The 15,494-nt window shown below is 36.0% G+C and overlaps 2 protein-coding genes and 1 long non-coding RNA gene across 5 annotated transcripts; 2 read left to right on the top strand and 1 right to left on the bottom strand.

Moving 5' to 3' along the window:
• Window positions 1-611: 611 nt before the first annotated feature.
• LOC104097113 (ubiquitin domain-containing protein DSK2b-like) lies at window positions 612-8,514 on the top strand. Of its 3 annotated transcripts, none has more exons than XM_009603636.4 (8): window positions 612-1,003; window positions 2,432-3,175; window positions 3,685-3,893; window positions 4,032-4,145; window positions 5,292-5,350; window positions 5,671-5,699; window positions 7,916-8,021; window positions 8,102-8,514. In XM_009603636.4, exons 1-8 carry the CDS (start codon window positions 748-750, stop codon window positions 8,160-8,162), a joined length of 1,578 nt encoding a protein of 525 aa, XP_009601931.1. In that variant the 5' UTR covers window positions 612-747; the 3' UTR covers window positions 8,163-8,514. The 3 variants fall into 3 exon arrangements, with proteins under 3 accessions (XP_009601931.1, XP_009601930.1, XP_009601932.1); XM_009603635.4 differs by having other exon boundaries at window positions 613-1,003; window positions 7,916-8,002; XM_009603637.4 differs by lacking the exon at window positions 7,916-8,021 and having other exon boundaries at window positions 613-1,003.
• LOC138906711 (uncharacterized) lies at window positions 6,803-7,107 on the bottom strand. Its single transcript, XR_011414296.1, has 2 exons — window positions 7,052-7,107; window positions 6,803-6,958 (listed from the first exon to the last, which is right to left on the bottom strand). It is a non-coding gene; the product is annotated as an uncharacterized lncRNA (long non-coding RNA).
• Window positions 8,515-12,723: 4,209 nt separating the features above from the next.
• Window positions 12,724-13,470, top strand: LOC104097117 (uncharacterized). Its single transcript, XM_009603640.1, has one exon. It carries the CDS (start codon window positions 12,724-12,726, stop codon window positions 13,468-13,470), a length of 747 nt encoding a protein of 248 aa, XP_009601935.1.
• Window positions 13,471-15,494: the final 2,024 nt, after the last annotated feature.

Here is a 15,494-nt window from a genome sequence, read left to right as displayed (position 1 = left end):
GATGGGATCGCAAGTAATACAGACTAGAACTATAATCAAGAATGCTAGATTTTTTTTACCTACCGTAAAAGAGATAAAATGAGTGAATTGGAGAAGGGAGGCTCTTGGAAAATGAGGGAAACCGACTGAATTAGGGATGAAAGAGCGGGTATTTCTTTCCCTTAAGCATCACGTGCAATCATGTGTTATGTTTCTGTTAGGTTTTTAAGGAGAGTGAGTATTCTAGACTAAAAATACCTCAAGTTTTGTAAACTTAAAGAACAAAAAGTAATAAAGGTTTATATTTAGAGGATAAAGTTAAGCCCACGTAGGGGATAAATTTGGCTAAAAATTCAACTTTCTTCTCACACTGTGTAATATTATATCCATTCAATTTTATGTGAACCTATTTACTTTTTGGTTCGTTCCAAAAAGAATGACCCCTTTTTAAATTTAAAAATAATTTTATTTAAACTTATAATTTTATTTTTAATAAAAAATTTTTATAACCACACAAATATTGTGATCTTTTTTGAATTGTTTAGATCTCAAATTACTAAAATTGGAATGTAACAACAATTATTATTTGTCCCATTACTACATTATACCAAACAAATAGCCCATCATCTCTCACTCACTCTCTAACTATCTCTTACCCTATAAGTGTGAAATCCTCCGAGCTAGGGCTTCAATTCCATTCCTCCACCGACCCCTCATTCAAACTCCATACTCTCCGCTCTCACCAATTCAATCGATATTGATTTGAGTATGGGCGGAGGCGATACTACTACTACAACGGTCAAAGACGAAGTAGCCGAGAATAACGCCGGCGGTGGTGGTGAAACAGTTACGATCAACGTTCGATGTTCCAACGGCTCCAAATTCTCCGTTCAAGTGAGCCTCGATTCCACCGTCGGATCATTCAAGTCCGTCCTTTCTCAGCCGTCCGATATCCCTGCCGAACAGCAGAGGTTGATCTATAAAGGCCGGATCTTAAAGGACGACCAAACCCTAACAAGCTACGGTATTAATTATATCTAATTGTTTTTGTTCCTTTTTTGCGCAATATAGGTAGGCAATTTTTTGTCGTATTTTTATTGTTAATTAATGCTGAATTATTTGTATTAGGTAAGTATTCTTTTTATTTGTTATGTTACTGATCAATCAATCAATTGTACTTCAATTATAAGCTAGTTAGGGTTTGTGATGCAAATGTTATAAATTTCCTGCTTTATTTATCTTATTTGTTGATGTAAAAAGGTTCTTGTATCTTTAAATGTTTTAATGTTTGTTTGCATAAATGTCTAAAAGTCTAGATTTCTTGGAGTTTAGCTACTGAATGTAGGCTAATATGAAGATCAGGGACTTCAATTGGTTTTGCTCATGAATTTTTCTGTTCAACTCATAAAGAGTGTATTAGTTCTTGGGATTTGCTAATACATGGTCCCAGTGATGACTGGGGCAGTTAAAAAGCGGCAATTTTGAGGAATAATGTTAAGAATTTGTTCCGTGTTGAAATAAATGCATAGAGGAAGCTGTTTTAAGGAATAAAAAAGGAATGCATGTAGAAGCTGTTTCCCGAACTGGAGGGGAGCCTTAATTTTGGAAAATAATTCATTGGGAATATTAGAGGATGTTGTGAATTTTTGGAACGGAGAAGTATCTTCTTTGACTGCAGTGAAGGAGATTTCCTAGTGATTGAGTAACTTTGACATCTTAGATACGAATCTTCGGTGCAACACTTTGATCTGAGCCCATTTTGCTCCATCTTTGGTAGGTAGGATAACCTTTACAAGGTATTCTCAATACTTTCTCGATTTAGAAGTGCAAATACAGGCCTCTATGTCTGTATTCTTTCCCGAATAGATGGAAATAATTGATAAATAAGGTGTTAATATATTAGGAAGCACCATATTTCAATTCTAATAGACAAAAGATCTTGCTCGTTTAATTACCAAATACTCCATACTATATCATGGTTTGTCTTGGGACAAGAAATAGGTAAAGGTCAATAAGTGGAGAAAAGTGTGGAGGAAAGATGCAGTGGTACTGGGGTCTTTGGCTCTTTTGTTAGAGGATAAAATATGCATCTGGAACTGCATATAGTGGAGACTGTGAATTTTGTTGTTGGAGCTCTGTTTCCACTTTAGTAAGTAAATTAAATTTGGCATGGATCTCCCCCCCTCGCCCCGCACACACACACGCACACACCAAAAAAAATGTAATTAGCTTCTGATTCGTTTCTGCACATGATGCCTACTTTGATGCCAATCAAGTTGATCCATTTCATGATTGGTTAGTTATCACTGCGTTACATTCAATATTGAGTTTTAAAATAAAATGCTATCAGGATGCGGGGCCAAACTTCTCTTTTATCTGCTTGCTTGTTGCATGTTATCAGGCTGTCAGACTGATAATCTTAGCAATCTTATTTTATTTTTGTGGCAAACAGGTCTGGAGGCAGATCACACAGTTCATCTGGTTCGAGGTTTTGCCCCAGCTGCTTCCGCTAGTGCAACCAATGCTGGAAATCCAAATACTAATCAGAATATACCAGGGGATGCCCCGCCAAATGTAGGGGGGCCATTTGCAGGAGTAGGTGGAGCTCCACTCTTTCCCGGACTTGGAAGTGGTGGTGGTCCGTTTGGAGCTGGTCTTCCAGATTTTGAGCAGGTCCAGCAGCAGCTGACTCAAAACCCCGACATGATGAGAGATATGATGAATATGCCTCTTGTTCAGAATCTAATGAATAACCCAGAAATCATCCGCAACTTGATCATGAACAATCCTCAAATGCGAGAGATCATGGATCGTAATCCCGAGCTCGCTCACATACTCAATGACCCTTCTACTCTTCGCCAGACAATGGAGGCTGCACGAAACCCTGAAATTATGCGTGAGATGATGCGCAATACTGACAGGGCAATGAGCAACATTGAATCCTCTCCTGAGGGATTTAACATGCTAAGGCGCATGTATGAAAATGTTCAAGAGCCATTTCTGAATGCAACAACCATGGCTGGAGATACAAGAAATGATTCAGGGGCAAACCCGTTCGCAGCTCTTTTGGGAGCCCAAGGTGGGGGGCAAGGCAGAAATCAGGCAACTAGTCCTCCAGTTACTGGTTCTGAGACAACTGCTAATCCTCCCGCTCCCAATACTAATCCACTTCCGAATCCTTGGGCATCAGCTGGCAGTAAGCTTCAACCAATTTCGTGTTCTATAACTGTTTTAGCTGCTAGTTTAAACCTTTTTATCTCCTATTCTGTTGACTCAGGGTTCTTTGCATATTAAAAAAGCAACTTTTATCTCTCTTTTGTTGTTCTTCTGGAGATACTTTCATGCATCTTCACAACTGAGGGCGCCATGAAGTCATACTTGTGCAATTTGTGCTTAGAGCTTGTACATTTCAACACTTTTTTTCTACAGCCATTCTTTTCTTCTTTGTTCTTTTCTAGTAAATATTTCAAAGTTAGCATAATCTTCTCAGAATTTAGTAAAAACAGTTTTATATTTAATATGGAGAATCTAATTATGTAGTATTATTAGGGGCCTTTGGCTAATCAGAAGCCGAGGTCTTTTTTATGCAGTGGACTTCCTCTCAATGTGTTGATTGAGCATTTGTAATCTTGCTTTATTTTTATTGTTATTTTCTTCTTCAACTATTTCTGATAAGCAGGATATCTTCTTCAACTATTTTTGCAGCTGGAGCCGCCCAAACGAATACCACTGCTAGGTCAAATGCTGCTGCGGATACTAGGGCGCCCCCTCTTGGTGGCTTGGGCGCTTTGCCAGATTTGCAGCAAATGCTAGGTGGCATGCCTGATGCCTCTTCTCTAAATCAGTTAATGCAGAATCCAGCCATCTCACAGATGATGCAGTCTCTCCTCTCAAATCCTCAGTACATGAACCAGGTATTTATTTACTCGTTTAAACTAAAGTTGCTGTCAGTGAGTTTAAGGCCTTATTTCTTCTTTCTTGGTTCTTTGTTTTCGTTTGTGGTGGAAAATTTCTTGTCAAGCTTCTCATTTCTTGAGCATCTTGGTGGCTAGATTTCTGGGCTCAACCCACAGCTAAGAAGCATGCTTGATTCCAACCCCCATCTCAGAGAAATGATGCAAAACCCTGAATTTATTCGTCAGTTGACGTCCCCTGAGACAATGCAGGTAATTGATGTCTTTATGTTGTGCTTGTTTGTCCTCTGGAGTGTGTACATGGTGCTGCATGAGTTGTAGCAAATATAGAAAATTGCATCACATTCTTTTTTTGATATGTAAAGATAAAAGTTATACCGTAACTCAAAAAGGTTAAAAGTACAATCCGGTGTAGACCCGGTTTGATTCACCGCTGGTGCATATCTATTTCCTTATTTTAAAAAAAGGTCAAAGTACTATTAGAAATACACTTAGTAGAATTGCTGCAGCAAAAGATAATGCGAAAAGGAAATAAAAAATACAAGATTACTTCTCTGGAAGCCTATATATTTGCCTTGAGCTTTTGCAGATCGATCTGGGGAGAACTTGAGTCAGATTGTTTCAAGGGTCACATGCTTATCAATTGAGTTTATAAATGCCTCACTATGTATAAAAAAATGTAGATGTAGCCTTAGTGTAACCATGCACATCAAGCTGTCATATTGAAAGGCACTAAATCTTAATGTTGGGCAGCTAGAAGGAAAAAGAATAAAAAAAAGTTTTACTATGGAAAATGGAGGGGAAAAGAGCAACAGGAAAAACTCAAACAAATATGTTACTCTTTTCTTTTATTGGACAATTCTTGATCTACCTTCCACCCCTTGTTTACTCACTTAGATTCACTTTCTTACTAAATAAACTATGCTCTGACAATGTTCATTTACCATAAGTAAACTTCTCAGATTTTAGTGTCATGTATGATACGGTAGGTACTATATTTTATTGTTTCAATATAGAAACTGTACTTCAGATTTATTATTATTGAAACTGTTTTACATTTTCATTTCATTAAATGGAGTAAAATATTACTATATCTAATTACTTTGAACATGATCTAAGTTAGTTCTCGTATTACTGGTTAAGTGTCACTGATTCATCAAACATGCTTCCTGGGCACAATGTAAGAGATTCTAGATTGAATGTTTTCCATCCTTATAATTTAAAAGTTATTGTCCTGTCTATTTGGAGCACCTAGGGTGCAGAAAGAAGCCTTTTGATATGTGTCTGGACATAAAACTTGATGAGTGCATAACTCTTTGGGTGTATTTTCCTTCTTTTTTTAAAAATAAAAACCCACTGTTCTGACATTTTTTTGACTATAATTCTTCTTCCTTTCAGCAAGTTATGACTTTACAGCAAGGGCTGTTGTCTCAACTTGGTCGGCAGCAAACAAACCAGTAAGTCTGGACATATCTGTGAAGCTTCCTTGGCCAGAGAATCTCACGCTTCATGGTTTATCTGATATGATGATATGCATCTCCCTGGATTCTCATTATTACTCACCATTATTTTAATACACTCACCAAAGAAAAAGAATTATCATCTTACATATTCTCATATTTCACTTGCCAAAGAGTAGTCTAGACCTTTCTAATTAGGAAGGATAAAAGATAAGCTTGTGAGTGGCTCTAGATCTTTATTCTGATTATTTGTATCAGTGGAGTAATTTTCTGCATTATGTCTATCTTTTCTGACAAAGTATCTTTCCCACTTGCAGAGGACAGGGTCAAGATGCTGGCCAAACAGGTGAAATTTTATTCTCTATTTCTCCCAATTTGATATCCTTATAAGAGTAATACACTCTTAGGTTGTTTTGAATTAGGCTGGGAGGGAAATGGTCTCTTGATTAATAATGTTATCTTGGAGCAAATAAATTTTCTTACACTTATTTCCAAGCATTGCTTAAGACTAGTATTTTGATGCAGAACTGGCTTGCTAGGAATACTACAATATATATATATATATTTTTTATGCTCATTTATTTACCATATGTTTCATGAATATTTTGCCAAAGATTTGTTTAGGCAACTGAGATACCTACTTCTTAGTTTTGTTTTATTGCATAAGGATTCTAATATTTACAAGGATGACAGAGAACTCATTTGGATTTATGCCTGTTAGATCTACAAGAGAGTTTATATTTTTGTTAAGAATATTGTTTGAAATTCTTAGGATGAGAAAAAATGGTTCTTTGAGGATTTAAAAGAAGTGAATTCAAATAAAATATATAAACGTCACAAATGAAATGTACAGAGGAGTGGCATATGACCAGCCATCCTTGTTCATAGTGGTTGGGGAGTCTCTCCAAACTACTAGTTCAGGGGTTCAAGGTTGGTAGACAATTTCAAAAATAGAGTAGCATAAGTGTGAATAATGAGACGAGATACAAATCAGTACCCAAGTAGTTTACTCTAGGGATCCGCATGTACTATTGTAGGCCAATTATGGATAAGCTGAAGAAAGGTTCCATGACGCATGCTATTTGTAGATGATTTTAACATCTTAATTAGTGAAATTAGCGAGTAGGTCAATTAAAAGTGGGAACTGGGAGAAGCACTCTAGTTTTATGATAAGTAAAAATAAGACGAGCTGCTAGTTATAATAATAGCAGTGAGATGAGATCAGATGATATAATGGTGCATAAATGTAGACAATTCAAATATTTAGGATCATATGTGAGTAGAATGATGTGATAGATGAAGACAGCAACAACAACAACAACAACCCAGTGAAAATCCCACAAGAAAATCCCACAAATGGGGTCTGAGGAGGGTAGGATGTACGCAGCCTTACCCCTACCCCGGGAGAGCAGAGAGACAGAGACTGTTTCCGATAGACCCTCGGCTAAAGAAGATGGAAGAAGCGCTGACAGATGTGATAGATGAAGACGCAACACAAATTAAAAGAGGATCGTTACATGGAGGAGTTTTAAGAGAGTTATGAACTATGCGGATGCCTAACAAAGTGAAACACATGTTCTATGCAATGGCTGTGAGATCAACAACCTTACATGGAGGAGTTTTAAGAGAGTTATGATCTATGCGGATGCCTAACAAAGTGAAACACATGTTCTATGCAATGGCTGTGAGATCAACAACCTTATATGGGAATGAGTGTTGGAATTTTAAAGCCATCTGTATCCACAAGATAAATAACACCAAATTTTATAAAAATGCATATGTAAGATATGGATGTGCGGTCATACGAGGTCATATAACATTAAAATTATCACGTCTTACAAAGGATGTAAGTAGCAAACATAGAGGATAAGATGAGGTCATTTTTTCCATCTCCTAAGTAGAACTCCATATGCACTAGTCAGACTGATGTGCTACAACCTGATGATTGAAAGTGCTAAAAGAAGACAATGAAAACCTAAAACTATATGGAAGAAAGGATTAGTAAAAGGACCTGCAAATCTCGAAATTAATATGGATTTAGCCCAAAAGATCATACAATCAAAGCAAAGAATCCGTATATGCGTTGTTAGACTTATATCTGGTCAAGTGTTCGCTAGAAATCTCTTTTTGTTGTTAGAGACTCATCTCTTCGAATAAGGATATGTACGAGATTTAGAAAAACTCTACTTTAAGGGAATCTCTAATGTTTATTTTAAGTAGGGAATATATAATATTCCGTAAAAGATAAATTATTTAGTACTGGAATAAAATGGACCTGAATAGAACAGAATTTAAAACAGACGAGTCACTGATTTGAGATTCGTGATTAGATTGATGGGTGATTTTCAAATCATTTTTTTGACTGTGAAGCTCTGATATTCAGGTTGCCCTGTTGACTGAAAGGGATAGCAATTTGTTATGCTGATAGAAGCAATATTCAGCTTATTGTTTTGAGTTTGTTGAAATGCTATGTAAAATTAAGGTTGGAGAAATACAATGCAATTTTGTGTGCATTATTGGTTAGTTTTACTCATATCAGCTAGGTGATTTTAATAATTGCAGCATTTGACAACATGGGAATGGAAATGCTGATGAACATGTTCGGTGGACTTGGGACGGGGGGATTGGGTGTACCCAACAGATCCAATGGTTATTTTACTCTCTCGCTGTCTGTCTGTCTTTCTCTCTCTCTCTCTCTCTCTCTCTGACATGACCTATGCTTATTTTCCTCTTGATGTGTTATTGTAGTGCCCCCAGAGGAATTATACGCCACTCAGTTAGCCCAGTTACAAGAAATGGGTTTTTTTGACACTCAAGAAAATATCCGGGCACTTATTGCCACTGCAGGGAATGTGCACGCTGCGGTAGAGCGACTTCTAGGGAACACTGGACAGTAGTGTATGGATATTCTCTTTTGTATGACTATACAGCTCCTGGTGGGAACAGATGAAATTGTTGATGTGGACAGAAGAAGCATCAAATCTTGGATAGAAATAAATTTGTGGAGTTTGATTTTTTGGAACGAACTCTCATCTCATCCCCCATTGTCTCTTACCTCGGGCCAAAAAGGAAAAAAGTTCTTCAGTTCATTGTACATACAATGTTAAAATCAGCCCCTTAAATTGTTCATTATAATATGATATATCGTACAATTTACTGTAGCATTTCCATTTCGATTTTCTAGTTGGAACATTATGCTGGATGTTATCTGCCTGCTGTATTTGTCTATTTTGGTTTTGTGCTATGGACTAATATGTCAGAGGTGGTTTTTGTACTTCAAGCTTAATGATTGTTACTGCTGGGAATCTTTAATTGTTGTAAGGCAGGTTGTGCAAACCGGCTATGAATTGGGCACTTGGTGCATGTCGAAGGATGTATTGCAAAAGGCAACTTAGGCAATGCGAGATATTCTTATCTTAGGGTGAATGGGTGAATGGGTGCACATAGGAGTAATAACCTGAAGATCAGATTCTAATTGTAGTTATTAGTGCGAGTCATTTGCTTCAGCCATGATATGCAGGATCACTTGACATCTGTGCTTGTAGGCTGTAGCAACTTGCATGTGCACGTACACGCCCAAGTTGGTTCTGACACTATGTTACCATCCCAAAAAAGAATAAAATTGGAACTCACTTGTTATTTGTAGGCAAATGAGTGTTACATATTTGGCAAATGCCAAATTTAGCAACTGATAGCGATATTAATAGTGTGAACTGTGAACAATGAGGGATAAGCTCAAGTGTACCCTGATTCTTTTACTCAAATCTGATACAATATATGGTTTACAAACCGAACCGGAAAGTTGCACCAAATCGAAAAGTCAAACTAAATCGATTAAAAAACCCGACTAGATTTGGTATTGAGTAAAAAGAACCAGAACCAAACCGACATATAAATATATAATTTTTATATCTACTTTTAAGATTTTATATAGAATTTTCTTTAAAAAATGTCTAGAAATATTTGGGATTCTCTTACGGGATATAGTATTAAATAGAATATGAAGTGTTCCATTTATTAACCTTAAATAATGGGTTGTATGATCACTTTCTTATCAAGTGTTACTGAAATGCGTCAATCTCTTTGTTTTTCCATATTAATATGTCAAGATCTATTAAATTCTTATATCTTTTTCGAATTTGAAGTGGTTATTATTATTTAGGTATCATCTTGATTTTTATATTTAGTTATTAAATTCGATTAACCTTGAAAGTGTACATCAACGAAAATTATTGTCAGACGACTAAAAAATTAACTATCATGTGTTACTAAGAAAATTCTCCCATAAAAATATTTTAATAGATAATATATTTGTCAAGTTTTTAAATTTTTACTAAACATATATTTACTTATAAAAAATTTAACAAAATAAAATTGAAATAATATTTAAGTAACAAAAAACCCGAAAACCCGACAAAACCGAACCAATCTAAACCGATATAGCTATTTTGGTTTGGTTTTTACCAAACCAACCCGGTCCATGTACACCCCTACAATATAGTATTGAAAGTTGTACGATGTAATTTACTCATGGAGTGCTAAAATTAACAATTAATGAAGTGCTAAACTCGTGGGAATTGCAGGCTGAAAGCATGCATTTGAATCCCAGTTTATTTATTTTTGGTAAGTAAAGAATTTTATTTACCAAGTAATAAAGTGTACAGTACAAAAGTAAGAACAAAATCAGGCAGTCAAGCAACAAGCCTTAGACTCCCTAACCCAACTATCTCTACTAAACTCACTTCTCAATTCTCATAAATACAAATGGGTCAGAACTATATAATCAAGTAACTCAATCAGGATACAAGTATAGCTGCTCCAGTTCCTTCTTAGCCTTGCTTCATGGATCCTCTATAGTAAACTTCTTGTACAATCTGCCTAACAATATCATTTGAATCCCAATTTGAAAGAACAAAAGCAGAATTTTCAATTAGTTGAAGGTTTAGCATATTTAATAGAATACTACAGGTTCAAAGTCAAAGTACCAAATAGCAAAGAGTTTAGATACATATATACATAGAAATCTTGTATATTTATTTACTTAAATAATATTATGTTTTCTTCCATTAATGTTTCATAAGCTTGTTTCCGCTCAAGTCACTAAAAAATAACTCCATCAACTTCTGTACTACCAATCCGCCAAAGAAGTAGTTTCAGAATTTCAGCTTTTCGTCTATTCGTGACATACACATAAAATTTCGTAAACCAGATCGACATAATTATGTTATAATTCGCCTTGTAATTATATTTTGGTCTAGGTTGTAGTGATTTTACGGATTTACTTCCTGTCATAAATTGATGTGTATGTGAGAGAAAACAAATATTAATATCACAACCGTATGTGTAAATATAAAATAAGAATTTGCGAAGCAATGTAAATGACACTCATTGCTAATTAGGTGTTGCCGCTAGGGTATACATGAATCAGGTTGGTTTAGTTTTTATCAAAATCAAACCAAACCAACTATATCAGTTTGGATTAGTTCGATTTTGTTGGATTTTTCGAATTTTTTTGTTACATGAATATTATCTCAATCTTACTTTGTTAAAGTTATAGATAAAATTTTGATAAGTGAATATATATTCCGTAAAAATTAAAAAAATTGAGTAAAATATGTATTAAAATATTCTTATGGGAGAATCTTTTTAGTAACACTATTTTCTTAATCGTCTAACAATAATTTTTCGTTGATGTACGCTTTCAAGATTAACCGAATTTAATAATTAAACATAAAAATCATATGATACCTAAATAATGATATTGTTATATTTAATTTTAAATTATCGAAATATCATTTCAAATTTGAAAAAGATTAAGTCTTGGCACATGAATATAGAAGAACAAAGAGCTGATTGACGCATTTCAATAACACTTGATAAAAAAGTGATGATACAACAACAACAACCCAATATAATCTCACTAATGGGGTCTGGGGAGGGTAGTGTGTACGCAAACCTTACCCCTATCCTGGGGTAGAGAGGCTGTTTCCGATAGACCATCGGCTCCCTCCCTCCAAGAACTCCCCACCTTATTCTTGGGGTGACTCGAACTCACAACCTCTTGGTTGGAGGTGGAGGGTGCTCACCAAGCAATTCACTCTTGTCATACAACCTATTATTTAAAATAAATAAAAATGAATGCACTTCGTAATTCTATTAATTATTACATCCCATGAGAGAATCTCAAATATTCTAGACATATTTTAAAGAAAATTTTATATAAAGTCTTAAAAATATATATATAAATTATATATTTATATGTCGGATTGTTTCGAATTTTTTATACCAAACCAAATCAAACTAAGCCTAATTGATTTTTTTAATATATTTGGTTTGACTTTTCTAGATCGGTTTGAAAACCCCTACTCCGCAACTATCTTTTATGAAAAAGGATTAAATTAGCTATATTTTTCTTTAATGAAATCGATCGTCTTAAAAGTTATATTTTAGTGGACGCTTTTTTTCTGCTTGATCACAGCAAACAACAAAATTAGGAAGACACCACCCCCCCCCCACCCCCCCCCCAAATATAGGGCACATATTTCACGTCGAATTTATTTGAAGGCAGCAAAATCCTTCAACATACATCACGAAAGGTAATTAATTTATTAAGTATAACTGTTTTTAAAATTGCTAAAAAGCAAATCTACCAAATGATGCTAGGTTTAGAAACTCAATAATGATCTTTTCATTTAAGATACTGAAAATTTTCACGGGTGAAAATCAGTATTTGTCTTTCATGTGTATTACCACATAATTAAAACAAAGATTTTTTTTTTAATCTTTCATATGAGAGAAAATGAATATCAAATCCATCTAAAATTAATTTTAAAAATTGATTCTTTTCATCTAATGTACCAAGAAAATTTCGACTTGCTAAAAAAAAGGTTACTTTTATATGTGCTGTTTACATGATTATGTTTTTGTTTGAGTTTCAGATATGAGTAAATAAATATCAATTTTCCATCTAAATTACGTTAAAAAGAAGTGTTATTTCATCATTATCTTAGTTACACCAAAATGGTCTTTCCCTTCTGTTTCAACCCATTTTCAAGTCAAAATTATAGTATTACGTGAATATTGACATAATCCTAAAAGATGGTAAATGCATGAAAGTTATTCCTTTTTTGGTACTTGATTTGAATTAAAATTTTGAGAAGTTACTAAAATAGTTTTAAATTTTATAACAAATTTGCAAACGACTCTTCTGAACCAACACTAGGGATGATAACTGCCAAACTTCAAACGTTTCTCCATCCTCAGTATATATATAATCTGCCACCAACGTCGTCTTTCTAGTACCACCAACTTTGCATTTCTTATTTCCTTTCATCTGAAAATCTCTGTTCCTTTTTCTTTTTTTGTTGAAAATGACGAACACTGGCGGCAGCGGCGATAAGGGTGTCTCCAAAAACCCTCAATCACCTACTCCCGCCCCTCCTCCTACTTCCCAAAATCCCACTACTCCTACTAGTGGGACTCAAGTGAACCCCACCGCTGGCACCGGGATTTCCACCAGACTCGGTGCCAGTGATGGTGGCAGTAGCGCTAGCGCTAGCGCTGGGATTCCCACCAGACCCGGTGGCAGTGCCGGTGGAAGCAGCGCCAGCGTTGTAGTCAATGTTGCTGTTGCTACTCCGAGGAAGAGAGGAAGCACGTTGGTTGCGGGGGAAGGATCGTCAAGAAGAGGGATGGGTGCGGCCAACCAAACCCGTAGTGTGAGGCCGAATGTTCCTCTACTGATTGCAACCCCACCTGCTGCACCGGCGAATCCTCCTCCTCCTCCTCCTCAGCCGGAGAACACATGCGTGGTGTGTCACAAAGACTTCCATTCGGTTAAAGCTTTGTTCGGGCACATGAATTCACATCCTAACCGTGGGTGGAAAGGTGTGTATCCTCCTCCTACTTTTAACAGGGAGGAGTTTGCTGATCTGCAGGCGCAAATGCAACAAGAAGAAGAAGAAGAAGAAGTTGCCGGAAATGCTGGCGACCCAGCGGTGGAAGAAGCACCTTCCGAAAGGCGCGACGTAGTCCCTGATCTTAATGTGGCTGAACCCGCGGTAGGGGAAGGATATCGTTTGCCAGATTTGAATTTGCCACCACCAGCAGAGAATTAAAGGAGTAGCTGTTTAGCATATGCCGATTGTGGTTGTGGAACAATGAATGTTTTTTTATTTATAATTTTCTGTTTGCATGTTGGTTAGAGAAAGGAGACTTCGATCTGGTGCTTGTAATAAATCTCCGTTAATTTTCTCTTATAAAATATTTTGATATGGTTGTAATGTTACTTTTATTCAGACTTTGTTTCGATGCTTTATTTTTCTCTGCTTACTTTTTTGATCTGTATATGACTTCAATTCGTTTTGATTAAGCTATACATGCATGGAATAATCATTAGGAAATTGTTGTCATCAGAACAGGTTTGAGTCTAATATCTTTAGACTCCAATGCACACTATATATCCAACTGGAGAATTGTCAGATTAACTTTCTAATTTGTTTTACTTTTCTTTTAAAGATATTTAGACTTATTTTGTTTCTTAGAAAAATAAATTATGAAGAAAAAAAGAAAAGAAAAGGTGCCTATATATTTAAATGATGTTTCCGTGATTTACTTATTCGAATGGTTGTGACTTTTGGTTGTATTATCTATTTGAATGAATTCAGACTCATTGCAACTGTTTCATTTCTAGCTAGGAGATTGATGTGAGGGAGATCGATTAGCCTACTCAGTGCACTGATTGAAATAATATGTCTACTTTGTGGCCATTTCTTTTATTTTATCATTAAAATTTATTTAGAAATAAAACTTGAACTATTATGAGGCAAAGAAAACGTTTCTGGAAATTAAGAAGATATGAACACAACTCGTATACTGAGATGTGTGTAAATTTGTTGTTGATATATGAACTAACGTTCCCTAAACCATCATTTTTTAGTTCTTGCACTTTATGTAGGAAACTGTTGTCTGCATATCTCGATTGTTAGTATTAATTTTAAACGTTAAATATCCGATTATGAGTTTTCTTATTATTATAAATTAATGTATAGAAAACCTTGATAATTAATTATAGTACAACAATAATATCTAGATTTTTGTACCACAAATATATAAGCACTTTTGTACCACAGTGATGAGGATGATGCCATATATCGCCTTGAGGAGGACGCCTGGTATGATTCTTTTTACCCTCAGGGCGGGGATGGAGAGGATGCTGGAGACCGGGATGGTGATGGTGTCGATGGTTAGGGTGGTGGTGTTGCTAAAGATCGGGCTGCTGAGGATGTTGAGGGTCATGATGGCGATGGCCAGTAGTTCTTTTTTAACCTTTTTGTGTGTTTTTGCTTGGCGTCTCCAAGAGCCTTTGTAACAAACTCTTATCTATGAATATCAAAGTTGACTTTTGCCTTCACTTGTGTCTTTCTTATTTGCCGTGATTTGTTTCTGTACTTGTATGTTTTGCTCCTTTATATTTTTGGTTGTCGTCCTTTAGATGACCGTAGTCCTTGGGCTGAATAGCCATAGGCCGAATCGTCCCTTTATCTATATAGATCGAGTATGTCTCTTTAGCTGAGATATGATCGAGGACCGAAAGGTTTGTTCGAACTTAGTCGATATTAACCTTTTACTAAATCATGGTCGGGAGCCGGTAGATGTTTGTTCGAGCTTAGTCAAACTTTGTCCTTTCGTTAAGTTATAGTTGAGGGTCGGCAGGTCTTGTTCGAGCGTGGTCGAGCTTAACCTTTCATTAAGTCGCGACCGAGGGCCGGTAGATGTTGTTCGAGCATGGTCGAACTTAACCTTTCGTTAAGTCGTGGCCGACGGCCGGTAGGTATTGTTCGAGCATAGTCGAACTTAACCTTTCGTTAAGTTGAGACTGAGGGCCGGTAGGTGTTGTTCGAGTATGGCCGAACTTAACCTTTCGTTAGAGTGATTCTGATAAATATGAATTTCTATTAATTGGAAAAAGTTACAAGTTTTGGGTGTTGGCTAGCGTTCGAGTCCCAGTCCCTGGTGTATCTGGTCCCCATTGGTCGACTTGGAGAGTGTTGAGGAGTCAGGCAATGAAAAAATAAATAAACCAATCCGTTCTTCTTATACTTCGACCTAAAATGTCCCTCTCGTTGCCTCGTTAAAAACC

Source organism: Nicotiana tomentosiformis, chromosome 2, assembly GCF_000390325.3.
Source record: "Nicotiana tomentosiformis chromosome 2, ASM39032v3, whole genome shotgun sequence".
Lineage (NCBI taxonomy): Eukaryota > Viridiplantae > Streptophyta > Magnoliopsida > Solanales > Solanaceae > Nicotiana > Nicotiana tomentosiformis.
This window is presented reverse-complemented; position numbering and strand designations above follow the sequence as displayed.

Coding starts and splice junctions, on each gene's coding strand:
- LOC104097113 (XM_009603635.4), top strand. CDS start 748: ATGGGCGGAGGCGATACTACTACTACAACGGTCAAAGACGAAGTAGCC. Junction 3,176..3,684: donor TCCTTGGGCATCAGCTGGCA/GTAAGCTTCAAC, acceptor CTATTTTTGCAG/CTGGAGCCGCCCAAACGAAT. Junction 8,003..8,101: donor TGTACCCAACAGATCCAATG/GTTATTTTACTC, acceptor GTGTTATTGTAG/TGCCCCCAGAGGAATTATAC.
- LOC104097117 (XM_009603640.1), top strand. CDS start 12,724: ATGACGAACACTGGCGGCAGCGGCGATAAGGGTGTCTCCAAAAACCCT.